The sequence below is a fragment of the Phoenix dactylifera genome, chromosome 4 (genome assembly GCF_009389715.1).
Source record: "Phoenix dactylifera cultivar Barhee BC4 chromosome 4, palm_55x_up_171113_PBpolish2nd_filt_p, whole genome shotgun sequence".
Taxonomy (NCBI): domain Eukaryota; kingdom Viridiplantae; phylum Streptophyta; class Magnoliopsida; order Arecales; family Arecaceae; genus Phoenix; species Phoenix dactylifera.
The window spans coordinates 16264073-16291681 of NC_052395.1; the positions used below are offsets into that span (position 1 = coordinate 16264073).

The 27609-nt window shown below is 38.9% G+C and overlaps 2 protein-coding genes across 2 annotated transcripts; one reads left to right on the forward strand and one right to left on the reverse strand.

The window, feature by feature from the left end:
* The first annotated feature begins 9439 nt into the window (after positions 1 to 9439).
* Positions 9440 to 14098, forward strand: LOC120110518 (NAD-dependent protein deacetylase HST1). The gene is made up of 6 exons (XM_039125669.1): positions 9440 to 9770; positions 10419 to 10475; positions 12821 to 13074; positions 13344 to 13472; positions 13585 to 13647; positions 13847 to 14098. Exons 1-6 carry the CDS (start codon positions 9557 to 9559, stop codon positions 13928 to 13930), a joined length of 801 nt encoding a protein of 266 aa, XP_038981597.1. The 5' UTR covers positions 9440 to 9556; the 3' UTR covers positions 13931 to 14098.
* Positions 14099 to 16449: 2351 nt separating this feature from the next.
* Positions 16450 to 25413, reverse strand: LOC120110519 (histone chaperone ASF1B-like). Its single transcript, XM_039125671.1, has 3 exons — positions 25062 to 25413; positions 17310 to 17425; positions 16450 to 17219 (listed from the first exon to the last, which is right to left on the reverse strand). Exons 1-3 carry the CDS (start codon positions 25168 to 25170, stop codon positions 16881 to 16883), a joined length of 564 nt encoding a protein of 187 aa, XP_038981599.1. The 5' UTR covers positions 25171 to 25413; the 3' UTR covers positions 16450 to 16880.
* Between the last annotated feature and the right edge of the window lie 2196 nt (positions 25414 to 27609).

Consider the following 27609-nt stretch of genomic DNA (forward strand, 5'->3'; position numbering starts at 1 on the left):
GTATTAAATAGAGTACCATCTAAGTCTGTATCTAGCACTCCATATGAGATATGGAAAGGAAAGAAACCTAATCTTAAGTATCTTAAGATATGGGGTTGTCATGCTTATGTCAAAAGAAATTTTGGACATAAGCTAAGTGCTAGATCGGACAAATGTATATTTGTAGGTTATCCTAAAGACAGTTTAGGATATATCTTCTATAATCCTACCGAACAAAAGGTTGCTAGGCATGCCATTTTCTTGGAAAAAGAGTTTTTTTTAGAAAAGGGCAAGGATAGAAAAATTGAACTTGATGAAGTTCAAGACCTACAAGGTGAGACACATAATAATCCTCAACCAGATATACCCATGGAAGAGGTATAGCCACTACACACTACTCCTTTTCGAAGGTCAGAAAGAGTGCGAAATGCACCTGAGAGGTATGGATTTATTATTGAGAATGATGAAGCCCACATCGTTGATAACGATGACCCTCTGACCTATTCGGAAGCTGTCAAGAGTAGGGACTCTGACAAATGGTTGGACGCCATGAAATCCGAGATAGATTCTATGTATACAAACCAAGTGTGGACTTTGGTTGATGCACCTGAGGGAGTGATTCCAATAGGGTGCAAATGGGTATACAAGAAGAAGATAGGAGCTGATGGCCAAGTAGAAACCTACAAGGCCAGGCTAGTGGCAAAAGGTTTCAGGCAAAAACAAGGCATTGATTATGATGAAACTTTTTCGCCAGTAGCTATGCTCAAATCTATTCGGATTATGCTTGCTATAGCTGCATACTATGATTATGAGATCTGGCAGATGGATGTCAAAACCGCCTTCCTTAATGGTCACCTTGAGGAAGAGGTCTATATGACACAGCCAGAGGGATTTGTCTCAAGAGGGAGAGCAAATCAAGTATGTAGGCTTAAGAAATCCATTTATGGATTAAAGCAGGCATCTAGAAGTTGGAACATCCATTTTGACATGATAGTCAAAGAGTTTGGCTTCATTAAAAATATAGATGAACCTTGTGTGTACAAGAAGACTAGTGGAAGTGCTATTGTCTTCTTGATATTATATGTGGACGATATATTGGTCATTGGAAATGATGTTCCAATGATGCAATCGGTCAAGACTTGGCTATCAAAGAAATTTTCCATGAAAGACTTGGGTGAAGCATCCTATATACTTGGTATAAGGATCTATAGAGATAGATCTAAAAGGATGCTAGGTTTGTCCCAGTCTAGGTACATAGATAATGTGCTGAAGAGGTTCAACATGGATGGAAGTAAGAAAGGTTTCTTACCCATAGGACATGGCATACAACTCTCTAGGAAGATGTCTCCTAAGACATCTGAAGAGAGGAATAGAATGAGTTCTATTCCCTATGCTTCGGCAGTAGGGTCGATCATGTATGCTATGTTATGTACCAGGCCTGATGTAGCTTATGCCTTGGGTATGGTAAGTAGATTTCAGGCAGATCCCGGGGAGGATCATTGGAAAATTGTGAAAAGCATTCTCAAATACTTGAGAAGGACTAGAGATGTTTTTCTAATTTATGGAGGATCAGAATTGAAACTAGAAGGCTATTCAGATTCTAGCTTTCAATCTGATCCAGATGATAGCAAGTCAATCTCTGGATATATCTTCACTTTGAATGGTGGAGCTGTGAGTTGGAAAAGTTCTAAACAGCAAACTGTAGCTGACTCAACTACTGAGGCAGAATACATAGCTGTTAGTGAAGCTGCTAAGAAAGCAGTTTGGATGAAGAAGTTCATCACAGAGCTGGGTGTAGTTCCTGAGATTGCCGGACCAGTCCCAGTTTATTGCGATAACACTGGAGCAGTTGCACAGGCTAAGGAACCAAGGTCTCATCATAGATCCAAGCACATTTTGAGACGCTTCCACCTTGTTCGAGAGATAATCGAAAGACAAGACGTCAAGATTGAACGAGTAGACACAAAGAACAATATAGCAGACCCATTTACTAAAGCTCTACCACAGCAGCAATTCAATCGTCACCTCGATTGTATGGGGTTAAAATATAAGGGCGATTGGCTTTAGTGCAAGTGGGAGATTGAAAGAGTAGATGCCCTATAAGCCAATCATTTGATGGGTTTCTCTTTGTAATCCTCCAAATCATGTACTTTGACACTCGATATATATCAATAAAGGCATTGTGTTTCATCATTTGCTGCTTATCTATTTTATTATTGGATGATGAACCCCATAAATTAGGACATTGGTTTTAGGGTTATGATGAGATCATACCAGTGAGACCTAAAATCCTAAAATTCTAATTTAGAATATTCCCAGTCAAATTGGTATATTGAGTCGGGGATCAATATTACTGGAAAGACTGGCACATCTTATGTATGCTCAATGTAGAGGGCGATTAATCTCACAATCACTTGTGTGAGACACTAATACAAAGATATGGGTGCTCATTAGAGGAATGAGTTCACTGAAATGACCAATCATGAGAACATCTTATGGATTCTTACTTAATTATCAAAAGATGGTTCTCATAGTGGGAGTTGTGCAAGTGATCCTTAGACCTGAGATCACCATGGTACCTTGTGCACTTGAAGCTATGTTTTGGTTTACCCTCATTCACGACATTGCGTTGTGTACGGGGTATTCTGGATATGGTGGATTTTGTACGAAGGTTGTGAGTAGGTCAACAAGGAATCAGTCACTTCTAGTAAGAGAAGGTAACATCCTACTTACTCTAATCTTATGATGATTCAAGAAGCCTTTGATCAAAGCAAAATGAATATTAGAAAGAGTTTCTAATGTTTCATTGTTTGAATTATCATATAAAAGATTGAGAGAGACATGAATAAGTGATTGAGTTTGATATTGATCCATACTCGAGCACTTATTCAGGATGTAGTATGACTGAGGGATTGAATTGCACAGTAACTTTCCACTGAAGGGTATGTTTGGATTTGTCCAATACATTCTTCATCTTCCGGGTAGACATGATACGTTGCTAGACGTCAATCATGTCTTGTGGATTGATCGGATCAAAGAGTTTGATTAGATCAAAGCATCAGAAAGGTTCTAATTGCTAAGTCAGGTTTAGCACTAAATTGAACCTAAATTGGATTAGAGGTATTCTAATCAGGTTAGGTCAACTTGCACCTGCACCTACTGGTATTCTAATTGGATTAGAGGTATTCTAAGCCAATGGGTAACACACAAGGAAATTGATCAAGGGTCTAATTGGATTAGATCATGTTTGCAAGATGAACATGCTAGCACGTGTTGCAAACCCTAGCTCCTGATTCAAATTAAATTCGAATATGATTCTTAGATTAGGTTGATCTACTATGATTAGATCATGACCTAATATGGGTTAGCCAAGAGTTGAAACCCATTTGGCTTTAATTAGACCTGATTTGATTAGGTTTAATGTTTTCTTTAAGTTGGTTAAACCCAATTGGATTGGGTTTGATAGGGCCTTCACTTCTGGACCATTGGATCGCTTCCTGGATGAAGGATCTGGTCCACTGGTTGGCGCCTTCATCTGGACCATTGGATGGCTTCCTAGATGAAGGATCTGGTCCACTGGTTAGCGCCTGAATCTGGACCACTGGATGGCTCTCTGGATGAAAGATCTGGACCGTTGCTCAGCGCCTGAATCTGGACCACTGGATGGCTCTCTGGATGAAAGATCTGGACCGTTGCTCAGCGCCTGAATCTGGACCATCGGTGATGGCATCTTGCTTCTGGACCATTGGATGGCACCCTGGATGATGATGCCCTGATCTGGACCATTAGATGGCGCCTAGATCTGGACCATTGGCTTTGGTTCACTGCATTTGGGCCCTTGGATCATCAGGATTTAAGAGGAAGATGTGAGAAAGAAGTTGATACACCCTTCTCCTTAGCACCCCATCATGATGGGATGCATCTCTTGGCACATGCCTCATCATGATGAGGTGTGTGGATGGGATGCATCCCTTTATGATGCATCCCTCCATCTCTTATAAATAAGGAGGTGCCTTGGGGTTCTAAAGATCATCCAAGAAAAAGCCTCTCCTTCTCTCTCCCTTATCCCTTCTTTCTTACAAGCCTCTCTCTTTTGTCCTAACCCAAGACAAGAGGGTCTTCTTTAGGACAAAAAGGCTAGTGAATGTTTTAGAGGTAGAAAGGAAGAAGGAAGTGAAGGAAAATCAGCCAATTAAATCCTTTGGAAGGATTGAACAATTAGAATCAAGTTTTGGTGGAGCTAGAGTCTTAAACCCATTCCTGTGTGGATTAACATCGGAGGGTGAACATTTGGGCACCTTAGGACATCTTCAGATATATTGGATATAGCGTGATAGGTATTCTTCTATACCAAGATTATATTTTCTACATTATTTGGTTATACTATTAAGGCGATCTTGGCTTATTAGGGTTTCATATAATGGGTTTTATAAGAAAATTTTATAATCCCGTATCTTCCGCTGCGCCCTAGGGCACTAAGAAACCCTAACACTTAATATAAGAAACAAAATGCAAAACAATTAAAACCTAGAGTTGTCTTGAAAAAAATGCAATAAACTCATAAAAAGATATATATTATTTGCCTAACTAGAAAATTTTAGTTTCCAATGCTACTCAATAAAACTCAAACATAAATCTCTCAAAATAAAAAATCTATATTGTTGATTGTGATATAATTTAAAATTATGTGGGGATCTCTTAGTTTATTTAATAAGAGTTATTAGTTTTTAAAATTTTTGTTTTTTATCATATTTTTGTCAATACCCTTGTACTTTTGATTTTAGCAATGAGTCTAGTAAGTAATCAAAAAAATCATCCTTCACTCATTTTTCATTTATGTAAGGTGTCCTGATGATATTTACCTCTCTTGACCCCTTATTTATATTTTTGTTATTGGATATGTAGCTCAACTCCTTATCCTAGGTCATTTACGCATTGAGAAATAGAAAAATATAACAATTTTGTAGTTGTCGATGCAAATGAGTAATAAGAAATATTGGATGGTAATTGTTGATGCCCAAATTCAACTCGAGCATAGTCTAATGATTTGGAGGCGTGGAAGACACGGATCAATCCGCTCTATCCATAATGGTGGAAGATGAAGCACCAACTTACCATGAAGAGTCGTAGATCTACACATAAAGAGAAAAGAAAGGCCCGACAGGATGCTTCCAGTCATGCCTCCTTCGATGCTTCATTCAGATAGGGTTTTGGAATAACGGCGAAAAATAACAACAGAAGATATAATAAAAAGCATCAAAGTAAAGTGATCTTTCTGGATCATTAAGCCTTGAGTGTTTGGCTTAGAGTGTTCATCTTGGAGTGCTTGGTATGGAAGCTTGGCCTAGAATACTCAGCATGGGAGCTCAGTCTGGGGAGCTCGACATGGGAGTTCAGTCGGGAATGCTCGGCCTGGGGCTCGGTGGCTCGGCTTGGTTTTGGCCACCAGTTGCGCATTCTATGTGCACGACACTCGTGTCTCAGGTGGCACAAAAGGGCGACCAAAGACTCACGTTTTGGTCTCCAAGGATGTCGGTTTCGTACGTGTGGTGGTTGTGCCTCGGGTGGCATGGAAGGGCGGCCTCTAGGGACTCATGTTCTGGTCTCCAAGGATATAGCTCCCGTATGGAGAGAAAGCTTGGCCTCTATCTCAGTAGCTCAGTCTGGTTCTTATTGGTCTTCTTATTGGTGGTCATGTGTTTCATATGCACAATGCTTATATCTTGGGTGGCACGGAAGGGCGGTCTCTAGTGACTCATATCCTAGTCTCTAAGGATGTGCGGCATGCAAACTTAGCATGATTCTTGTTGGTGGTTGCATGTCCTGTGTGCACGATGCCTGTATCTCAAGCGGCTCGAAAGGGTGGCCTTCGAGGACTTACATCCTGGTCTCTAACGATGCATAGCCTGTGAGCTCAACATATGAGTTTGGCCTGGGGCTCAGTAGCTTGGCCTGGTTCTAGTCGGCCTTCTGGTCAACGATCATGCATCTCATGTGCACAACACTCTTGTCTTGCATGGCATGGAAGGGCAGCCTTCAGGGACTCACGTTCTAATCTCCAAGGATGCATGTTACATATGCACGATACTCGTGTCTCGAGTGGCATGGAAGGGTACCTTCGAGGGCTCGCGTTCTGGTCTCCAAGGATATATAACCTATCTGGAGAGGACAAAGTGTGTGGGGACGACTATGGAAGAGGAGTTAGGCACAGAGATAGCCATGAGAGCTCGATAGCCTCTCTTGGAAGCTTCTCACTATCTGTGCTTGGTTGTCTCCAATCGTTCCTTCTCTCTGGGGATCCCTTGGGCTTGTTTATATAGCGGAGGGGGGTGTGATTTGTTACAATTTGAAAGTGAATACCAAAGGATTGTAGTAACCTCCTTTCTTATCTATATTCAAATATGCTGTAATCTCCTTCCTTGTTTAGACCCTGCCAAAATTTCAAATTTTTTTGAATTCAAATCTTTTCAAAATGCTCACCGCATGTCAACCTATGCTTAGATCAAATCGAAGATGTTATACATGTATCACTTTCATGTCCCTTTTTGCAATGATATAGCTTGGATTCACCATCCCTAAAATCTTGCCTGATGGCTCAACTTGCCAACCAAATGACGATAGGTGTCCAGCGAAATCAATGGCCAATCAAATCTTTAAATAATCAATATGATCAGTCATAGCTCAATGCGATCTCAACATGTCTGAAAAGGAATATCGTAACCGACCAAATTAGCAGATAAAAAAATGCCCGATCATGGCGCACCTGAAAAGAAATATTCTAATCGTTCCGATCAACGGATATAGAAAGAGGTCAACTACTCATCTGCAAATCGTATCCTAACTACGTAGATTCTCACTTTCTCCTCTATAAATACCAAGCACAGGATTCCTCAGTTATAATGAGAAATCTGAATACAATACCTTCATATTTCTCTCTTTTTTCTCTTCCATTTCTCTCAAAATTTTGGCTGACATGAGCATCGGAAGATCCCCAATCGGATACCTTCTAGTGACCCCCTAATTTGTGGTTGCAGATCAGTTCCAATGCCATGCTACACCATACCAGCCTAACCAAGCAGTGCAGCATGTTCGCCAGCTCATCATTTGTCAAGTCGGATTTCGAGTGGCAACAGATTAGTACTAGAGGAAAAATCCTCTTCTTTTGAGGTTTCTGGAGATTTAATGATGTAGCACAACTGCAGAGAAAGAGGAGGAGGAGGAAGAACAAGGGAGGGAGAAGGAAGAAGAGGTTATAGAGATGCAGGAAGAAGAAGAAAAAAGAAGGAGGAAGAAGAAGAACAAGAGGAAGGCTAGGGTTTTTTCATTCAATCATCAATTCCTCATACATGAGAGGGATGGTCTTTATATAGACCTTACATCGTGACCAAATCAAGTAATCAATTGACCAAACCAATCAATCGACAGTGACTAAATTTGGATCCTTACATCAATTAATTTCTTACCAAATTGGTCTACTAAATTGAGCCAATTACATAAACCCAATTAACCAGTCTAATAACAAAATAACTGACCAAATTGAGTTCACTAAGATAAAAAGCAAATAATGTAATAAAAAAAAAGACTCGGACTCAAATGGACCCAATTCGGGTCTGACTCAATCCGAAGGTTCAGGATCATCTGAATGAAGGGCTCTGATGTCCCCATCATTTAAGAGTGAAAAAGTCCCGACAAAACAATTACGATTCCACAAACCAACACCAGTAGGAGTCCAATGACTCCCAACCTAGCCCTCATATTCGACTCCACAATAGGCTCCTAAGGCGGTAATGGCCAAGCAGTTTAATTTGCTTGTTCAGTAGGTGCAAACTCTGACGGATCGGGGTACGCAATGTCCGAACCAACAAACTGCCGCTGTACCACCAAACCACCAGGACGATCCAATGAAACACATCGATTGTCGCCCGAGAATACTAGCCAACACCTAGAAGATAGTCTCCCTAGCACCCATTCCGAAATATTCTCCAACCCGAGAGATTCAGAGCCCTCCAGCCGAAGGGGCTCTCTAAGAGAGAAGCTGACCTCAATCAAAGGATCGAGGAGATGAACAATAAAATTGAAGCCTTGAGAGAAAGGCAAGCCGATTAGGAAGAAGGTCTAAAAATTACAATCGATTAACCATTCTCCAAGGCGATCATGGAAGAACCATTACCAAGAAAATTTAAGATGCCACTATTTGAGGTGTATGATAACACCTATCCGATGGACCACCTCAAGAGCTTTAAGGCTCTCATGATGTTACAAGAAGCAATTTATACAGTTTTGTGCCGAGCTTTTCCAACCACTCTAAAGAAATCAGCACATGCCTTTGATATTCTGATCTCTAACCAAGATTTATTCATTTCTTCTATCAGCTCAACCGTTAGTTCGTAGCTCACTTTGTGAGCAGCCGGAGGTAGAAGCTATATCAATCGCTTTAATATAGGGATGTCGAAGATTCACTACTTAGATGAGAAGAGTATCATCAACAAAAAGCGGGTTGCAATCTTTTTGTTTCTACTTCTCCTTGGAGAAGAGGACTCCCAAAGACTTAGCTGAGCTGTTGTTGTGAGCTGAGAAATATATCAAAAAGGCCGAAGAGGCTATAGCAGCTCGGAGGGAGGAAAATAAAGGAGAAAAGGGCAAAAAAAGGAGCCAAGAAGAAAGCGAAGAATCAGAAAAGAGGTCTAGAATTGCAAGGGACAGCTACCGACAACTGAGCAACCCACCATCAAGGTTCGAGAGGTATAGTCCTCTCAACATGCCCGAGCCCAAATCCTAACAGAAATAGAATTTCAGAAATATTTGCAGTAGTCAAAGAAGATGAAGACCCCTTTAGCTATCAGGAATCTCAAAAAATATTGTTGGTTTCACAAGAATCATAGTTATGATACTGATTAGTGCGTTCAACTAAAGAACAAGATCAAGACTCTCATCCACCGAGGACATTTTAACCAGTATGTAGAAAACCGATGCTCATCCAAGAAGATGGAACACCATCTCAGATATATCTGCAGCAGGAGGATTGAGTTCATCGGCTCGGAAGACTTATGCTGGAGCATGTAATCCACTATTGAAAGATATCATGGTATGGAAGTGGAACTTAATTCTCTTCAAAGCAACCCATGACTTCCATGTGGCGAATCAAATGGTTGATTGGGCAGCAAATCAAGCAAGGAAGCGTTTTGCGTCGCCGGAACTTGCGGACCTGATTCCGACACAAAAACATTAAATAAAAAAAAAATGCAAATGAATACTCAAATTAACAATCCAACAAGGACATCCTAACGGAAAATCTTTTCTCAGATCTACGCATAGGATCGTAGCCATCCATCATGCATCGTATGGTCTATTGGACGCGCAAGTAGCGATGGGTCTGGACCCGTAATCGTGTGGGGTCCGCCCGCTCCGCTAGGGGTGTAACGACACCGGGAGTGCCCGCACCCGAGCTTCCTCTCGAAAGTCGAAAGGGACAGCCCCAACCCTCCACCTTCTCCGCCGCGAAAGCGCCAAAAGAGAGGAAAAAAACCCTCCACGGGCCGTCCGCCCCCTCGGCTCTTCTCTTTTCCGCCGGCGAGAGATGATAAAGCGCCGTTGCTACAAGCAAGACCACGGCGATAGGGACGCCTCCTCCACCTCCTCTTCGTCCTCCTCCGATGACGCCTCCGATTTTACTCCGGAAGTGGAGGAAGAGGAAGAAGAAGACGAAGTAGAAGAACAAGAGGAAAAGGAGGAGGAGGGAGAGGAGATAGGAGGAGCAAAGGAGGACGAAGAGCCGCTCTCGCCTTCGTTCGGTTCGTTTTGCCGCCGTTTTCGTCCCCTTGGAGATCCTTGCTGCATTTTTTCCTATTGATTTGTTTCTTCATATTTCTAGTGTTTTGATCTACTTGTATGGAAAATTTTTTTGCTTTTTCAATCGCAAAAATTTCTTTTTTCTCTAAATATGTATGATAGCCCGAAATGAGTGCCAGCTGTTTACTTAATTTAATGCGTTTCAGGAGAAAACCAGAGTTTTCGTATATTTTGTTTCTACATCTAATATTCTGTAGTAGTTGATGGTAGATTTTGTGGATTACTTCGCTTAATTGATGAAGGCTCTGCATAGATTTGAATATCGTTGGTAGGTTCTGTTCTTGGTACTTTGAATAACGTTGCCCTAGAATTGATAGCTTGCAGCCTGTTCTATTGATTTTTGTGATGTGATTTTAGGTCTTTTTCCCCCAAATTTTTGTTGATTGTTGTGCCTGTATCACACGAATTTTACATTCTTGAGTTGTAACATGGTGTTTGAATCTTTCCTGGATGTATAATCTTTGATGCTTGTAAAAATTCTAAGATAATGACTGGGATCTGAATCTGTATCCTGGGCTTTGCTCATATGCTTTGACTTTATTTTGTATTTCTGTATTTTTTTTTCTTTAAATTTGTCTTTGTCTTGACAGGTTCGGGATACGAGAGTGAGGATAGCTCTGGGAATGAGGTTGATGGTGATTCTTCAGGTATGAATTGGTTTTGCTCTTGATGGTAGGATGATGATAAGTGAGTGTTTTCTTTGGGGGATATCTTTTTCCTCCCCGCCTGGGTAGGATGGAAAGCTGCGCATTGGGCTATCTCCTTTATTCTTTGACTGGTATTTTGGGGAATCACTAGGTTCATACTTCGTTGAGATACGGTTTCTGTTGTTCAAGTTATTAACTTAGGGCTTGTTTGGATGCCTGTAGTCCTTGTCCAAGATACATTGCACTGGCTGAGTTTTGTGTTAATAAAGAAGAAGGAGAGGAGAAATCGGAGAGATCGAGGATTCTGTTGCTCAATCAATCCTGATTGTTTAGGGATTAATTATTATAGTCTGAAAAGTGATTTTCTTCTTTTAGTTTCAAAAAAAAAAAATGCTATGATGATTGGAATCTCTCTTGATCCCTCTAGCTTCTTCTCTCTCACATCCTTTCAAGCATAAAGTCCTGTTAGTGGGGAGGTAACCCATGGATAAGGGGCTGAGTGTCCAAACAGTCCTTAGATGCTTGACTAGCCTCATTGAACTGGTTGTGTAGGTGTCCAGTTTTTTCTGTTGGAGAATTGCTAAAATGAAAATCCAGTAACTTGGGATTCATGAGGAGGGCCAAGGATGGCGACATGTTGTATGAAAATATGGGTCATTATCCATTGTTGTGGCTTTCAAGCTATAGCTTAGCTCCTGCTAGAACATAAAAAGTATTGCAGGACTAGCTCAAAAGATAAAATCATCAATATAGATACCTGTGTTTACATGTTTAAAAGGGAAGATTCACAGCACATTCTTGGATACTTGAGCTGTGCTAGCTAGGCATGCAATAGTGACACATCATTTCTTGTTTTTGAAGAAAAAGATAGTTTCATATGTAAGTCCATGATAGTCTAACTAGAAGGTAAAGAAATGTTGTTAACTAAACTCTAACACGTTTTTGTTTAGAGAAGCTTTTTCTGTAATAAGACATGTTTTTGCCTTAGGAAAATGAAAACTAAAGAACTTTGAAACTATGACAATTAATAAGCTATGTTATGATACATATTAGAATTGATGATTTGAACCTTGATGGTACTGATGGGAAGTTCATGTTGGTAGAGGTTCATGGTTAAAAGGGAAAAACCTCCCAACTGGGTGAAATGATGAAATCAACCATAGTTTTTGGCTGCTTTCTATGTTTGATATTAAGAATGCCTCTCCTGACTTAAGGCTGATCTTTGTTCTAGACTTTTGATAAGAAAATCTCAACATGCTTGGGACTTGATAGCTGGTATATTGAAAGAGGACCATGATGCATTATTCATGGACAATGCAGCATTATCCAATGTGTTGCTGATAAGGTCAAGTGCTTAATTGGAGAAGTTATTACGCAATGAAAGTCTTGAGCAATAAGGTTCTAAAATAGTAAGTAGAACCAAGTCCATGGAATGCAATTATTGTGGGACTTAAAACAAACCTATGGCCTGAGCCAACATTGCGAAACCCCAGTGATAATTTTTTTCCTTGTTCTACATATAAAATAATAATACCAAAATCAGAGCAAGGTGCTTGATGCACAGTAGTGCCTCTAGGATGTCAAGCAATCAGCTTATGCCTTTCTAGGACTCAAGGAGTATTTTATGTAATGGCATTAATGTCATTGTTGTATCTTCTGGCTGTCGATTTTATCTTGAGCCTCATTTTCATTTTCACCCAACTAAACGTATAATCTGTATACAGGCTTTTTCTTGGAGGCCTATTTCCTCAATCAATTTAACAATGATCTGGCCCTTGAAATGAAACTTGATGCCATTTACAAATTGAGTTTGGTATTATATGCTTGGAATGAAATTTGAGCAGTACATAAAATATGGTAGTCTGGATGATGTTAGACTGTTAAGCACGAAACAGAATATGATGGTACCACCCCTTTTTTTATCAACTCATCAAGAAATTGCAGAAGACAGATTTTGCCGCCAATCCTTTAATGCTCTTGATATGGTTTGCTTTTCCAATTTATTTCCACTGATGTTGGCGTCCTGCAAAATATTCTCTAAATTAATGCTACTATAAGATCTTTCATCTCAGAGTAACAACTATATAGTTACCTGTTACTCTTTCATTTGATTATTATGGGTTGTATACAAAATTTAATTAGCAAAACATGTAGTCCTCTTATTTTGCTGTTTTTGGATGATGATGCATTCATTGGGTTCTCAACCTCTAGCTCACAGGATCTCACATGTCTTTCATTTATGTACTAATCTTTAGTTGAGGAATGCCACTTTACACATATTTGTTCTATTTGATTCAGTATAACATTTACACCTTAGATGCATAATGGCTTCAAGCTGTCACTAGGTTTGCTCAGTAATGAGGAGAAAGGACCTGAAAGAGGTTATGAAAGCCCTAAAGATGGCCAGCTGAACAATGAAGTTGATGTTGAAAAGAATGAGAATGCGAACACCGGGAGCAGTGCCTTTGATTCAAATGATCCAATTCAAGCTGATCTGAGAAGTTGTATCTTGAAGTGCAAATCAGTTTTTAAGTGCAGACTTTGCCCAAGAATTGTATGCTTAAATGAGGAAACAGTCAAGCAACACCTTAAATCAAAGGTAAAGCATAATAGAGCTTTATTTTGCCAGCAGCCTACAATTGCTTAGAGGGAGATATTTTCACTTTTCATCCTTGGAACTGCTGAATGAGATGCAAAACATAACTGCATTTTTCAAAGTTCCATAAACTTAATATTATAGCTTGCTTGCTAAGGGTGGAATAGTATTTGCAAATATAAAATTAACTATTTTTCTTCACTGGATGTTTGAAACACCATCTTTGTTAATTAAATCTGGTACATTCATGTGTACCTTTTCCTTGCTTCAAGAGACATGCTCGTTCCAAGAAGCTATTAGGGGAGGGGAGGCTTAGGCTGATGCTCAATAGCGATGGGGAGATCGAAGAGGAGCAGGAAACTCATGCAGAAAGGCATGCCCGAACTGTAGCTCTTGCTCAGGTAACACAACTTATTATTCATAGTTCTGATGTAAAATAGAACACAAACTAAGCTTTTAATATGATCTTATAGAGGGCATACTATTTCGCTATGATCTGCTCTAAACTTTCAGGAATTGATTGCTCCGAAAAGGAAAGACACAGGTCGTCAGCGACAGAACTGCCGGAGGAAAAAGGTATCTTCTTTCACTTTCTGTAAAGGTCTCTGAACAACTGCACTCATCATTCGATGGACAGAATTCCTCTTTATAAGGGTCTTTGAATTTAGACCGGATGGTCTGTAGAAAGTATATTTTCTGACAAAGCTTCCATTGTCCAATCTCTGTATGGGATACAAGGATTACTGATTTTGCTGCTTTGCTCATGTTTTGGCAGAGGTTGCATTATCGTTCTGAAAAGGCAAAACCAGAACAGTTGGCAGAAAATCCCACAAAGAGAAAACGGAAATTAGAAGATTGAAGAAGAGTGAATTTTGCTATAAACTGTTAGTTGTCCTGCGAATTTTCCAGGCAGGAAGTTTTAAAATGCAATCTTCAGTTGCATGTTTTATGCTATTTGTTTCTTATGCTATTGTTGTTTCAGAGTTTTTATTTTAAAAAAAAAACACATATAAATCAGTTTTCAGAATGTGAGAGTTTCTGCTGATTGGATTTACAACTTCGGGAAGTTTGTTGGAGATGCAAATGTGCAGTCAGATGCATTGGAAGCAAATACACCCGAGATGGTTAGGGTTTCGAGACATGGACAATACAGGTGGAGTGGGATGTTCTGCAACACATTTCAGGAAGTGTTCTTCTACTTAACCATCTGGAAAGTCACCAGACATGCTCATTTCATCACTGAACCTTGGTTTGGTGGCAGGGGGAAGGGGTTCGATTCTGAAGGGCATCGGCCTTTGTTTTCAGCTCAGTTTGCCTGGGAGCCTGGACTCCAGCTTGGGGGTGGGTGGGGGTCGGTATTGGGTAGATGGTTCGAAATAGCTTCTAAAAAAAAGAAAAAAGAAAAAGAAGAGAAACTAGATATGATCATGTCATGGCCTAAACAGTAGCAATCATGTCCAAGCCAGTTAATTCTTCTGTCCAGGTTGTAAAGGATCTCTAAGCCATGAGGAAGCGTTTTCAATGCTTGTCCCCTTTTTTTTTTAGCAAATACTGCAATCCCTTATATGCCGTGAGTGGATGGTAACTTTTTGCATCTTATTTGTCTTTATGCCGTGAGCGGATGGTAAGCATGAAACTTTCACAGCCAATGCATCCTCGGGACAAAGAAACAAGTTGAAGGATCCTGACAAATATGGTGCATCAGGAATTTTGTCTGGTGAGTGCCATTTAAAATTTAGTCCATGTTGTCAGTCTTTGATTTTGATGAACATCTATATTTAATTCCCATCTTAGTGTACAAGAAAGGGATGACTTTGTACAGAAACAGATGAGCAAAACATAAAATGCTATTTGCGAACAATCGAAACATGAAAAAAAGAATAGTCTAACGTGGAGAAGCACTATTTTTCTAGATTCTTTTTGTGCGATAAATCTAGTGTTCCGGAGTCCTTTTAATGCTTCACATAAGATCCAACTCATGCTCTTTAGCTGCATCGCTCAATCGAAAAGCATGTCATCAAGGAGCTCTTTCAAGAACAATGGAGCTACAACTAAGATTTCCATTACTGGATAATAAAGCTATTTTGCTACAAAAAAACAGATGCACGACAGATCTTTTCCCCTCCTGGCCGACCAGTATACTTGTTAATTTCTCTCCCTCAAAAACGTAATGTTCATAAACGTTAAAAATCTAGTCACCCTATATACTCATCTACAACAGGGTTGTTCACATTTCCAAGCACCTCACCTTCGTCTCATAAATCTCAGCTTAGGAGCTTTTCCAGGGGTAAAGCAATTTGTTTCTTTTTAGATTGTTAGGAAAAGGAAGCAAGATCCATGGAACTTGGCCCAGTCTTATGCCCCCGGCTGCTTGCCGTCCCGGCCCTAGCCTAAAAAAGAAAAGAAGCGGAAAATAATGAGCTGGTATTTATCGAGGCTTAGCCCAAGATGGATATTACTCAAATGCTTTTGAGGTCCTCCCAAGAGTTCAAGTGTTGCAGATGGATTGCTATCAGAGTTGATAATACAATGCATGCAAATTGGTCGGTTGTTTTTCCCAGCCACTCGGTTCCAATAATAATATAGCCCCAGTTAGCCTAATAAAAGACTTTTGCTGTTTACTCCATGCATGCGTCTGCAAGGGTTTCAAGCTTAATCAACACCACCACCTAAAAACAAACCAATTGACACATGGTTTCATGCTTCAAAATTATGTAAGAAAAAAGAAAGAGTACTTGGATCACTTGGAGAAAAAAGAATCCTCAGGTCAAGACTTTCTTTTGTTTTAAAAGGTTAGGACAAGATTACAAGGCAATGTTCTAAACCTTGCCAATTGCCATCCAACTGAATTCTTGTTCAATCCAGATTATTATTGACAAAAGATTCTAGTTGGGTTGACGATAAGATTGCTCGATTATGATTCAATATTCCCAAGTTTTCAAGGTGCTCAAACTTGATTGAGCTTTCAGGAGTACCCCCATGAAAATTTCTGATTGTTCTACCAAAAAGACAAAACAAAAAAAAACCTAATCTATACCATACATATTTATTTTCGTTGATTATTATTAATATTTATCTTTTATATACTTTTATTTGTATTTATTTAACTTTTTATAATAACATGCTTTAATTTTTTACCATGTGATACTTGATTCTAATATGTATTTAATTATTTTCCTCGCACATCAATTTGCCTCTGTCAAAGTGCCATTCAGATCAATTAGAAATGAGTTTAGTTTCACTTGCTCTTAAATTTCAAGGAATTTAAATGCAAAATCCAGAAGAACATATTCTAAACCATAACTGCTTGAGCTAAGAGGAGCTAGCTTGAAAAAATTCAATAAAGAAAAGTTTAACTAGGAACATGCCTAGAATGAATTGAATGAAATGAGTTTCACTAGGACGCATGCTTAAAACAATTGACACAGTGAATCATGACATTGGGCTCAAGTATATAATAGAGTTCCATCATCACAAAAAGTTTGTTACACTTTGTGAATCACTTGAACAAACAAAACAAAGGCATCAGATCAACAAACAAGAGTTCCAGCAGCCACCAAAACCATGCTTAACCAGCCCATAATCATCACTTATGGTATACCAACATTCAAGCGATGCACAAAAATATTTGCATCACAAAATGCAGTTGAGCTGGAATAGCATGCTCAGAAGCCACTGGAACAGTTCTATTTCTACAAAGACCCCAAAAGGTTAAGCATTTGCATCCGTTCGCCTTACCAGAGCCATAACCATCAAGCCTTGTCCATATTGTTTCGGACCTTCTCACTTTATATTGATAAAAAAAAAAATCATTTTGGAAGCTGGTCAAACTGTGCCTCATCACTGACACGGTTTGCAGGCGAAGTAGGTGGTGGTGGCTGTTGCTGGCCGCCGCTATCACTGGGTTCAGGATGGAAATTGATGGGGAACTTAGTGACACGGGGCTTGTCAGCCAAGATATTTCTCTGAACTCTGTCAGTTAAAACCCTTGGCGGTGGTTCTTCTCTTAGCTGTTCGTCATCATAGTCATTGTTCACATAGTAGCCTACTCTGATGAACTCCTGACCTAAATAAGAGCAAGTCAAAAGCAGCACTGTCACACCTATAATGTCTTCTTCACGTATCTTTGTAGGGTCTGGTGGGTCCGCCTGAAAAGTACAAATTTACAAAGACTGTTAATTCAAGTTTTGAAGTAGATGAAATCATGTCAGATATTGATTCAGCTTGAGAAAGATTACCTGGAATACAAAGCGGTAGTTCCCGACATTGACAGGACCAACAAGCACACTCTCAAGGAGCTGATCATAGGTCTCATCCTCTGCAGACCCTACATATATGAGTTTCCATTCCAAATCTGCAGGGTTGAACAAGAATATCTTTTGTCAACTCTCAGCAAAGGATTAATATAGGATATATAGAAGTTTTGCTAATCATGAACTGTCAAACAGAAACACCAATTATTCGACACCAGCCACTTTCAGGTAAGGAACTCCTATGCTACTAAACCATGCTCATTTAGCATAACGGTGATAAAATTTATTGATGAAAAGAATAAAATTGCATATGATTTTTCAAAAAAGAAAGCCAAGATCTTATTACTATCCTTTTTATCTGCTAGTTCTGTTAGGCTAGAGGTCTCAAAATCATTTTATTTTTGGTACACAAACAGTTTAGAGGTAGCAAATCACATCAAAGAGTCTAGATCATTGATATGGGACCCTTGTTATATAATATAGATCTAGTTAGATCTAAGTAGAGATCCACTCGAGGATAACCAAGTACAGCTCTTATCTATATCCATATCTATATATATTATATGTATGTATGCATATCAAAGACAAAAAGTTGAATAATTATATATATCAAGAAAAAATAGTTGAATTAACTTATATTCCTTACAACTATAGCAAAATTCTCAAGATATTAGCACTTTCCTTCAAAACTAACACGAGTATTGCCAACTGCAAACTATGATGCTTAAAGGACACGGTGAAAACCTTTTTAGGATTTAAAAACCTGTCATCACAGTACAATAATGAAAATTTTACTCAAACAATAGGGTAATTCACCAAAAATAATGTCATGAAAAATCAGCACTGGAAACTTTGAATTAGGAAACTGTAATGGCCTATGGCTATTAGAAGTTAATACCTTGCAAGTTGAGAATTCAAATATCATGTATTCATGAAAATGACAAATTAGATATCTATGTTCTGAAAACCCATTTCTCATGTTTGATGGTGCTTTAGGATTATCTCATCATACACTGACCTAATCCAGTACAAGGAATAAGTCCTGGTCATTATGTTCAATATCAAGAAACCATGGTACTGCAAGGTTTTGTAACTCTTTAACTTAGCAGGTTACTAAAGGAACTTAATTTAGCATCAATGAAATATAACCAGGAAAAAAAACTATATCTGCATCCTTCATATATATCTGCATACTTTTGTCATACCAGTCAACTGTAGGTATGGCTCCAAACATATCATGTAAATGCAAAAGGCAAAATGTCTGCCGATGCAAAATCATATTGCACATTGACAGAACCAAACTTCAGAGCAAAGAACGCGGTACCGATTGTACCGACGTACCGGTGGGCATCGGTACCGGGACGGTACCAAACCAAATCGAGCTGAACTGATACTGTACCGATGGGGCTAAAAGCCAAAAAAAATTTGGAGCCGGTACGGGCCGGTACCGGTCGGTACGGGCCGGTACCGAAATATGTAGCTGTACCGTACCGGTAGGATCCGGTACCGGTATGTACCGGCCGGTACTGACCCGTACCGACCGGTACGACAGACCATGCTTCAGAGAGATTATTTGCTTAAGTGAACCCTACACTGTGCAATTTGACACTACCCTACCATTCTGCAACTATGTAGGTGCACCAAAGTCCATTTATCTAAAATTTTGAGAAACATTCTCTATAATGCGACAACATTGAAGTCAGTCTGCTTAAAAGGTGGCAAGGCAAATCCAGAATTAGAAGTTTAAACTACAATTTATGTTCTTTCAGGCAAAGTCACGAACCAACTTGGACAATTCTTCCAAATTATGCAGAGGATGATGATGACATGTCAATTGGTCTGAGACCCTTAACAACCAACCGGCCCTAAATTAAGCCTCTGGAATCCTACTCAGCAATAGTAATTGATTCTTCATGCACTTACTTCCGTACACATGGCTGAACAACAAAGCCCTCGTCAGACTATGCAACCCCTTCTTCATACAAAAGGAAATTCTCTCCAGATGAGCGCATGTGTTTTCCGAGCCAACTGTACTGGCATTTCTTAAAGACCTACTTTTATTGTTAATGGAATTCATTCATCAGTTGTCAAATAGAAATTTACCTTCCTGGAAAAAGGAGCAACGGTTAAAATGAAGAAGCTTAATTATTAACCATCCAACATCACTGTCTTCAGCTATTAAGCTTACTGGCTTAAGTCCTTAACTGGCAATATTTACCAGAAGAGTTTCTCAACTTGTGCAACTAACTTCATCTCTTCCTCCTGTACAGAAAAACTACAAGGTTGACTTGAAGCTTCAACACTGAAAGGAACCAGATAAATAATTAATTTTAGAGTTCATCGGATGGGCAACTTAATGGTTTATCACTTCAAACAGTACCAACCTTATAGGTATCCTCCTCCATAACAAGAAATATTATCACTGATTTCATAATGACATGGTGCCTTATTGTTGTTGAGAAGATGAAATATGGAAATGATCATTGTCAACAAAGGAAGTTAACTCTATATTCAAAATGACCTTTCAAGAAAATCTTATGGATATAAAATATAATTTCCTGGAAAGCATCAAATTTGCTTTTCTACACTGCCGATACGATGGAAAAGAAGTTTACCGATCGAATCCCCATACAATAGTCGTTTAGTTGGGGAAATGTATCCAACTGGTGCATTATCTGACCCTTTTAGTCAAGCAACGAACGAACTTAAATGATCTTATCTTTGAATTACTACTTGCCTTTCCCCCTATTGAGGGGCCATATGGTCCCTAGAATAATAAAATTCCTCATGTTACACTTGCCTACCAAGAAAATACCTTAAAAAAGAATGTCCCAGTACACAAGGCTCCTACCACTACAAGGTCTGGGAGGGTTGGATGTACGCAGTCTTGCCCTTGTAGGCAGAGAGATTTCCGTGTTTCAAACCTGCAACACTCGGGTCACAATGAGCAACTTTACCATTGCGCCCTCGCCTACCATGAAAACACCTTAAGATGAGGAAATAGGAGTTTGCTACTTTTTTTAAAATAAGGCATGGCAAGGGTTTTGAAATCTGTAACAATGACAGACTGTTTGTAAGAAAACTATTATGGGTCCATATGTTTTCATAGTCATTTGCATACTCTTGCTTGCTAATTTCATCATCTTGAGTACATGCAACCATACCTAGGAATTGACAAGTAATATCCATATCATGTGAATGATCAACTTAGAAAACAAAACAAAAACCTAACAACTCCCTCATATTAGTAGGTTGTTAAACAGAATAATATAGTGTCTACCAGATCCAAATTCCCGGACAGGGCCATATAAGATAGTGTGAACACTTTCCAAAAGCCAACAATCTTACACTAGGATTAGCATTGGCAGTCTTTGATTTGTTTGTCCTAAACGGATGTAAGATCGGTAATCATTCACCAAAACAGTCTCGATCGTACAATGACAACATCAACATCTATAATATACTATCCCTTTATCCTTGAACTCAGAAACTTTAAACTAATCTTGTTGTTCACATCCCAAAAACAGTTAAATATATTAGTTCCACTGTAGCCATCTAACAAAGTATAAAATGAATAACATGTGCAGCAGAAGTGAACATGTCAACAGGCATATCTTTCAGACTCGTGAAATGCTGAGTTCTCATCTAACCCTGCCATATATGTTCATTCTCCCTTGAATAAGGACTCAACATCCTCTATAACATGGTTAAGGTGATGCCATTCTTGGCATGACTTGAAAAGGTACTTGCTAGCTAAACCTTATAAAACTACTCTCTATAAAGGTTCAGTATATGGTACAAGCAACAGATTCAGAGAAAGATACTGTGGATGCTGGCAATAGGATAGGTCATTGTTACTATATCAAAATGCATTGCAGGGTAGAGAATTGATGCTTTGCATAGTCTAATTAAATTGACCTTATGGTGGATTTCTGTTTCCAGGAATTGAGTAAATGATGTAACCTCTTACTTTTGCAGCATCTAGATGATGTCTACCAACTACAAGCTACTTCCACTAAGTTGATGAAGCTCATTAATGCACTCGGCTTTCGATATATCCCAATAAAGTATGTCTTAGTTGACTAATCTGATGGATTAACATCATCAATTCTATATTCTTCAGCACATTTTTTAAGTGGAAGGCAATGATTATGATCTATTGAAGGATCAAATGGTAGTTGTAGGCTGTAGAATAGCTTATCATTATCCAAATGCCAAAACCTGGTGGAAAACTTAAATAGGCATAATGATTGGAAAACAAGTGAAGGAAAAGAACAAAAGAAAAATATGAGGCTGTGAATTCACTTGCACATTTTAATTTTAGACTAATTGTTACAAAACACAGAAGTAGGTTTGAGAGTGTGTGCATAAGAGTATTTGGTTTATGAGTCACTCCAGATGATTCTGATAGAGTACATTTATTCACGAGGAGACATAGGCTAGTCACTAGAGTACTAAGATGGTTTATGTAACAATCCAAAAGATTCTAGTATATACATTGTTTCCCCCATAGGTTTGACACTGGTGATTAATCCTATAAGCACTCTAAACTTTGTGGTTTTAAGTTTACCAACCTAAGTTATTGGGCATTTCAATGTTTGTGAACTCCTTCCACAAGCTTCGTCAATTAGGGCTACAAGTGGGTATGTCGTACTGCAGATTCACTTGGTCCAAAACCATACCCATTTAAATTTGGGCCCAACATCTTGTTTGCCTGAAACTACTTATAGATTGGACAGGGTAGGGTCCGTCTAACAATTCTTTTTGTTTTTCTTAAGATCCAATGAGGATAGTGGCTAGGGTAGGTAAGTCAAGAACCAACTCAAATCCAATTCTTTTAGGGTTAGCTCAAGATAAATTTTACTTCATTATAATTCTTATGTAGGCATTGAAATATAAGATATGCACAATGCAATTTGTAATCAAGAGCTAATGAGGCACAGAAATTTGAGAACATTTAGAACTTATATAAGTTCCTTAAAGAATTTTGTATTACAACTCAGCCAATTCATGGCTTGTGGAATTGGAAACAAACAAGAATACTTATTTGAGGCTTCGCTCTATAAAGAATCAGCCACACGATTCTTTCAAAAGGAGAAGTAACAAAATTAGCAAGCCATAATTACACAATGATGCACCAATCACACTATAGCATAGGTGCACAATATTAATTCAATGGACTGCCATTATTGACTCCCCTTATTAAGAAAATTATGAGAAAACAGTTTCAAAGTCAAGGAGTATCGCCTCTTGATACCATCTGTCAACTTTTATGTCAAAAATACCCTTACTTTAATATTAAAATTTCTACTGTATTTAGATATTAAAGGATGAGAAAAATAGAAACTAATTCTCTTTTCCATCCCAAGCCCCTAGCCCGTCAACCTCTCTCTCTCCCCCCCCCCTCTCTCTCTCACATGCGCACACATAAATACATACCCTTCATGTATGCCCCTCCCCCCTCTCCCGCTCCCTCTCCTCTCCCTCTCCTTCCCCTTCATCTTCTCTCTCTAACCCTGTTTCTCCTCCTTCTAGGGTTAGAGTTAGGATTTTCTCCATCTCTCCCCTCCTCTTCTTCCGATCCTTTATCTGCGGTACACCTCGGCTTGGTAAAGTATATACCGATACTGTACCGAACCCATAGTCGGCTGGTAAGATCTTTAATACTGGTCCAACGAACCTTGCTTGGGACACTTTATGACACTTGTTGAGACTTTATACTATCAAATTATAATACCATAATCATTACATGTCTGTTTGGCACTTCTATATGAAAAAAATGTATTTCTAACATAACAATTAGCAACCATTTCTTCAAATTTCATGGACTTGAGGAGCATATGTCTTGCTCATTATTCATTTTATACATACATCAATATATATTTATACACATATAAGATATAGACATGTCCCCGTGTCCAATTTTTAGGAGATTCTTGGGTCAAATTCTTCTGGACACTTGGATACTAAAACGTGTCCAAGTAACGTGTGGAATAGATATGTCAATGGCACAAATTACTTTAAAGGAATCTGGAGCAACTCTTTTTTGGTGGGCTTTAGCTTGTCAACCATCAACTTACTTTAAAGCAATCTTGTAATATAGCACATCTCGTCATTGGAGATTAGAATATATCAATGGATAACAATGGGTTTCAACCCTAGGAACCATCAAAATCATCTGTATAATTTGAAAATATCCAACCTCATAACCAAAACTATCTCATATATTTCCATCAGTATACTCGGGCTATTCTGCATATTCAAGATGTTTTCGATCTATTCTTAAATATCTCTATAACCAACGAGGCACTTTTTAGGCATGGGGCTAAGGATGCCCCTTATTGTTGCATCAAAGGATCCAGCATATTTGTTGGCTCATCACGGAGAACTTTCAACAGTCACTATTTTTTTGTTGCTAATATTAGCCATCGGCCCAAAGCTTGATTTCTTACTACTTGAGAACTCATGGAGACTACCTTGTACTATCTTCTTATTGTGCAATTCTCATTCCTAATTCAATTAGGTCATCACCCGTGAGCAGGATTAATAGGAGCCTGCACTTCGAGAAATGCACGTTCATTGATCCTAATGCCTTGAATCAAGTATACACATGTTTTGTTTTGACAAAGATAAGAGAAATGAAAAAAATGGTAAGGAAGAGTGAAAATATCAATTACAGGGTCATTCTTTAAGAGAAAAAACAGAGATTCAAACTGTAAGAGGAAAAAAGGCACGCACAACTTTCTATCATGGTGCAGTTGGGCACTGGATTAGAGTCGAGTCCTGAGGTAGTATAAATCAAAACAAAGACATAATATATTTAGAATTTTATTTTTCTTTTCAATGCTCTTTCATCCTAAAGTGCATGTCACTATATCTCGCATACTAAGAACCTTCTTGGATACATACAAGCCACATCTGACATCCAAGTGTACACATACAAGACCATAACACAAAAAAAACATGAAAACAGCATTTAGAGAACCGTGGATATATTGTACAGCCAAAAAGCTTAGGTAAGGATACTTGGATAGAGTATTGTGATGAAATAGTCAGTACATTTCAGTGCAGAAAAGTAATAATTGATGCCAGGAGCAGGCAACTTACCAACATATCAAGGATAAGTATTGTTCTAGTGAAACCTCAATCCATAAAAGGTATATCTTAAAGCATGACCAATTCACGGTGATAAATTAGATTGTGCATCAAAAATTTTAGTTGGGATATTAAAAATATGGTTAAGTAATTAGGGTTTCACTTTCATAAACTTGGCATGAATCTTACAATATTTGCAAGCTATTCACTCATCAACAATTGCTGGAGGCAGACTAGGGTGATAATTTAAGAAGGAAAAAATATTTGGTTTTTCACATCATTACAGACTGATGCATTTCCAAGCAATCAACCCCTTTTTCTCTGTCCATTGCTCTCCATCTGCTGTTTATTTTCTAAGGGACTCCTGAAAGCAGCTCATGAGGCTTAAGATCATCCTAGCCTCTTCTTCTCCTTCTTGCTCTTATTCTATCTCCAAAATTTCTACTTACTAAAGCTCCAAATAGCACATTAAAACCAATAACACATCAACATCGCAAACCCTAATCTTTCAAACAGACTAAAAAACCCTAAAACAAACACCTCTCGGAAACCAACAAAAAAATAGGACCAAAAACAACAGCTTTAGAACCGCATCCGACTCCAAAATCCGAACCAAACAGAGGGATTGAAACAAAACCATACCATCTTCGAGTGGGACCAAGCACTCGTAGGAGATCTCGAACTGGAAAGGGTTAAGGAACGCCGCCGGGTTGTCCAGCACGGTAACGTTGGTGATGTTCACAGCGCTCATGGTCTTCGCTCCTCTGAGAACCTAATCGATTCGATTGAAAACCCTAGATCTCAGCGCCCGCCCATCTATCGGCCAAAAACCCTAAGCCACAGATAGATCGAGGCGTACAGAGAAGGCGGGAGCTCGAAGGAGAAGGAGAAAGAAGGAGAGAATGGGCTAACAATAGAAAGGGGAAAATTAAAATTTTTGGTTCGCTCCCGGGGATGGGCGTCGGCGAGCCGCCGTATGCGAGGATACGAAGGAATGGAAGGGGAGGAGGTTAGGCTTTTCCCGGCTGGGGAAACCGGAAGGGGACGGAGGCTACCGGGAGTAGCCGGTTTTTCCGGTTGGGGGGGATGGCGGGGAGGAGGTTGGCGGGAGATTTTTGAACCGCCGCTTCTACAATGGAGTAGAAAAAAATGGAATGAGAAAGAAGAAATAAAACTTAGAGAAATAGAAGGCGAGGAGGTTAATTCACATACAAAATCGCCTTGGACATTGAAAAATAAAGGTGATTTCTATACATGCTTGCACTCAACCCCGATGCTAGCAATATTTTGGAACAAAAAATTGAAACGAATATATGGTATGGCATCTTAGATGCTAAAATCATGAAATTAAGATGTGTTTTGTTGTTGTTACTTGTGGAACAAGGCAAGATAAATATATCTTTTGGAGAAAAAAAAGATGAACACTTATAATGAATAATATTATTAGAGAAATTTTGGACTAACTTTTTCTTTCTCACCACAACTACAATCATCGTATCGCTTATAATTATCAAATGAGAGATCAAGTCTTTTTAGTATTACTGGAAGGATCTCCTAATAGGTATTCTCTTGTATCTTTGTTTTTTTAATTTTATTATGGATCTACTACCAGAAATTCAATGCGTAATCTCAGCATTCAATGTGTATTCCTGAATAATCTAATTTTTCAATTATTCAACCATTTCATTTTACCAAGTTCAACGTTAGCCAGATTAGTCAACATTTATATGTTTCGATGCAATTTACCTCGCCTCGGAGGGAGAGCTTTTATTCGACATAGACTAATACAGCCTCTTAGGGGCCCAAAAGAACTTCTATTTTTTGAAGGAAATGTGCGTTAAGATGCGTAGGCGTGCAAGATACGTTAGCTGTGTAGCGTAGATAGGATTTCCAACCTTAGCCCTGTCCCAAAATTGAGAAGAACAGGAGCACACATCCCCTCAAACTGAAAATAAATATGGAAGAACATAGATTTGAGCGGTTTCAATGAGTATAATTTTTATGTTCGCCGGAGGATGCTCCTTGCAATCAAATCATTTTGTGAGTATGTTTTGCTTTCTACACTCTATTCTCTCTCTCTCTCTCTCTCCCTCTCTCTCTCTCTCATTGTGTTATTGCTTAAACAAGAAATTAGTAAAAAAATATTTTAGCTTTTAGAAGAGCTATAACTGTGAAACAAGTTACCAGTGACCATCCAGCTTTGAAATGAATGCTCTGATTATAAGTTAGTTATCCATCATAGGCACTATTTTAGTAAAAAAATTGTCATCGTACATGAACATGCATTTGTTCAAGGAAGTCTATTACTTGGCTTAAAGGATTTACGTTAACAAGCAAAGAATTCCACATTTTGCTATAGTGCTCCTGAAAATCCATGTAGAATAATCTTTAGAATTTTCTCTACCGTCCACTATATAACGGAGCGACTGGTTATAGCAAAATTAATTTAGGCAGCGAGAAGCCCAGGAATGACAAGGCTTTGTAATTTAGGCAACATTAATTGACAGCCTGTTCCCTCCCAATGGATCCAAAACCCTCATTCTCATCGGCCTACACCGTCCTCGTCTTCTTCAATGCTACCTAACTATGCTCCAAGCCTTACATCTAGCCTCCGACAATGACAGGCGTGGGAAGAAGCCGGAGAGAAGAGGCACGATGAAAAGGGAGAGAGTGAGATGGAAGGCAAAGCCATGGCCGGTTAATGTTTTATTCTCTTATTTGCCCCATATTAGTTGGACAGTCAGAATTCAAAGTTTACAACAACTAATAGTTTGAAGAAATGGCCGAAAGATAGATAGGGTTATCAAGCTACCTTCTGTAACAACTATCCCGGCTGCTGAAGACTAGAAGCATTCGTTAAATCGAAAAGGAAAAAAAATGGAACCACAGCAAATCCTAAGAATTCCGAATGATTAACTAGCCCCAAGATTGTGCCCCTGGCCATGACTTCAGCAATCTCTTGCTGGAATTGATGCATCTTAAATCAAATCATGTTCGTGCATGATTTAGTGAAGCACTTAGATAAGGACAGATCACTGAAATTTTAAGGAGTCGATCCTGGTTCGGTTTTGGAAAAGGCACACGCAAGTCGTGAAGATTGAAGTCTTCGGTTCTCCTTATTTTATTTTTTCTCTATTTAAGTAGAGGTTAAACCTTTAAAGAAAATAAACAAAAGAATTAAGAGCGACCC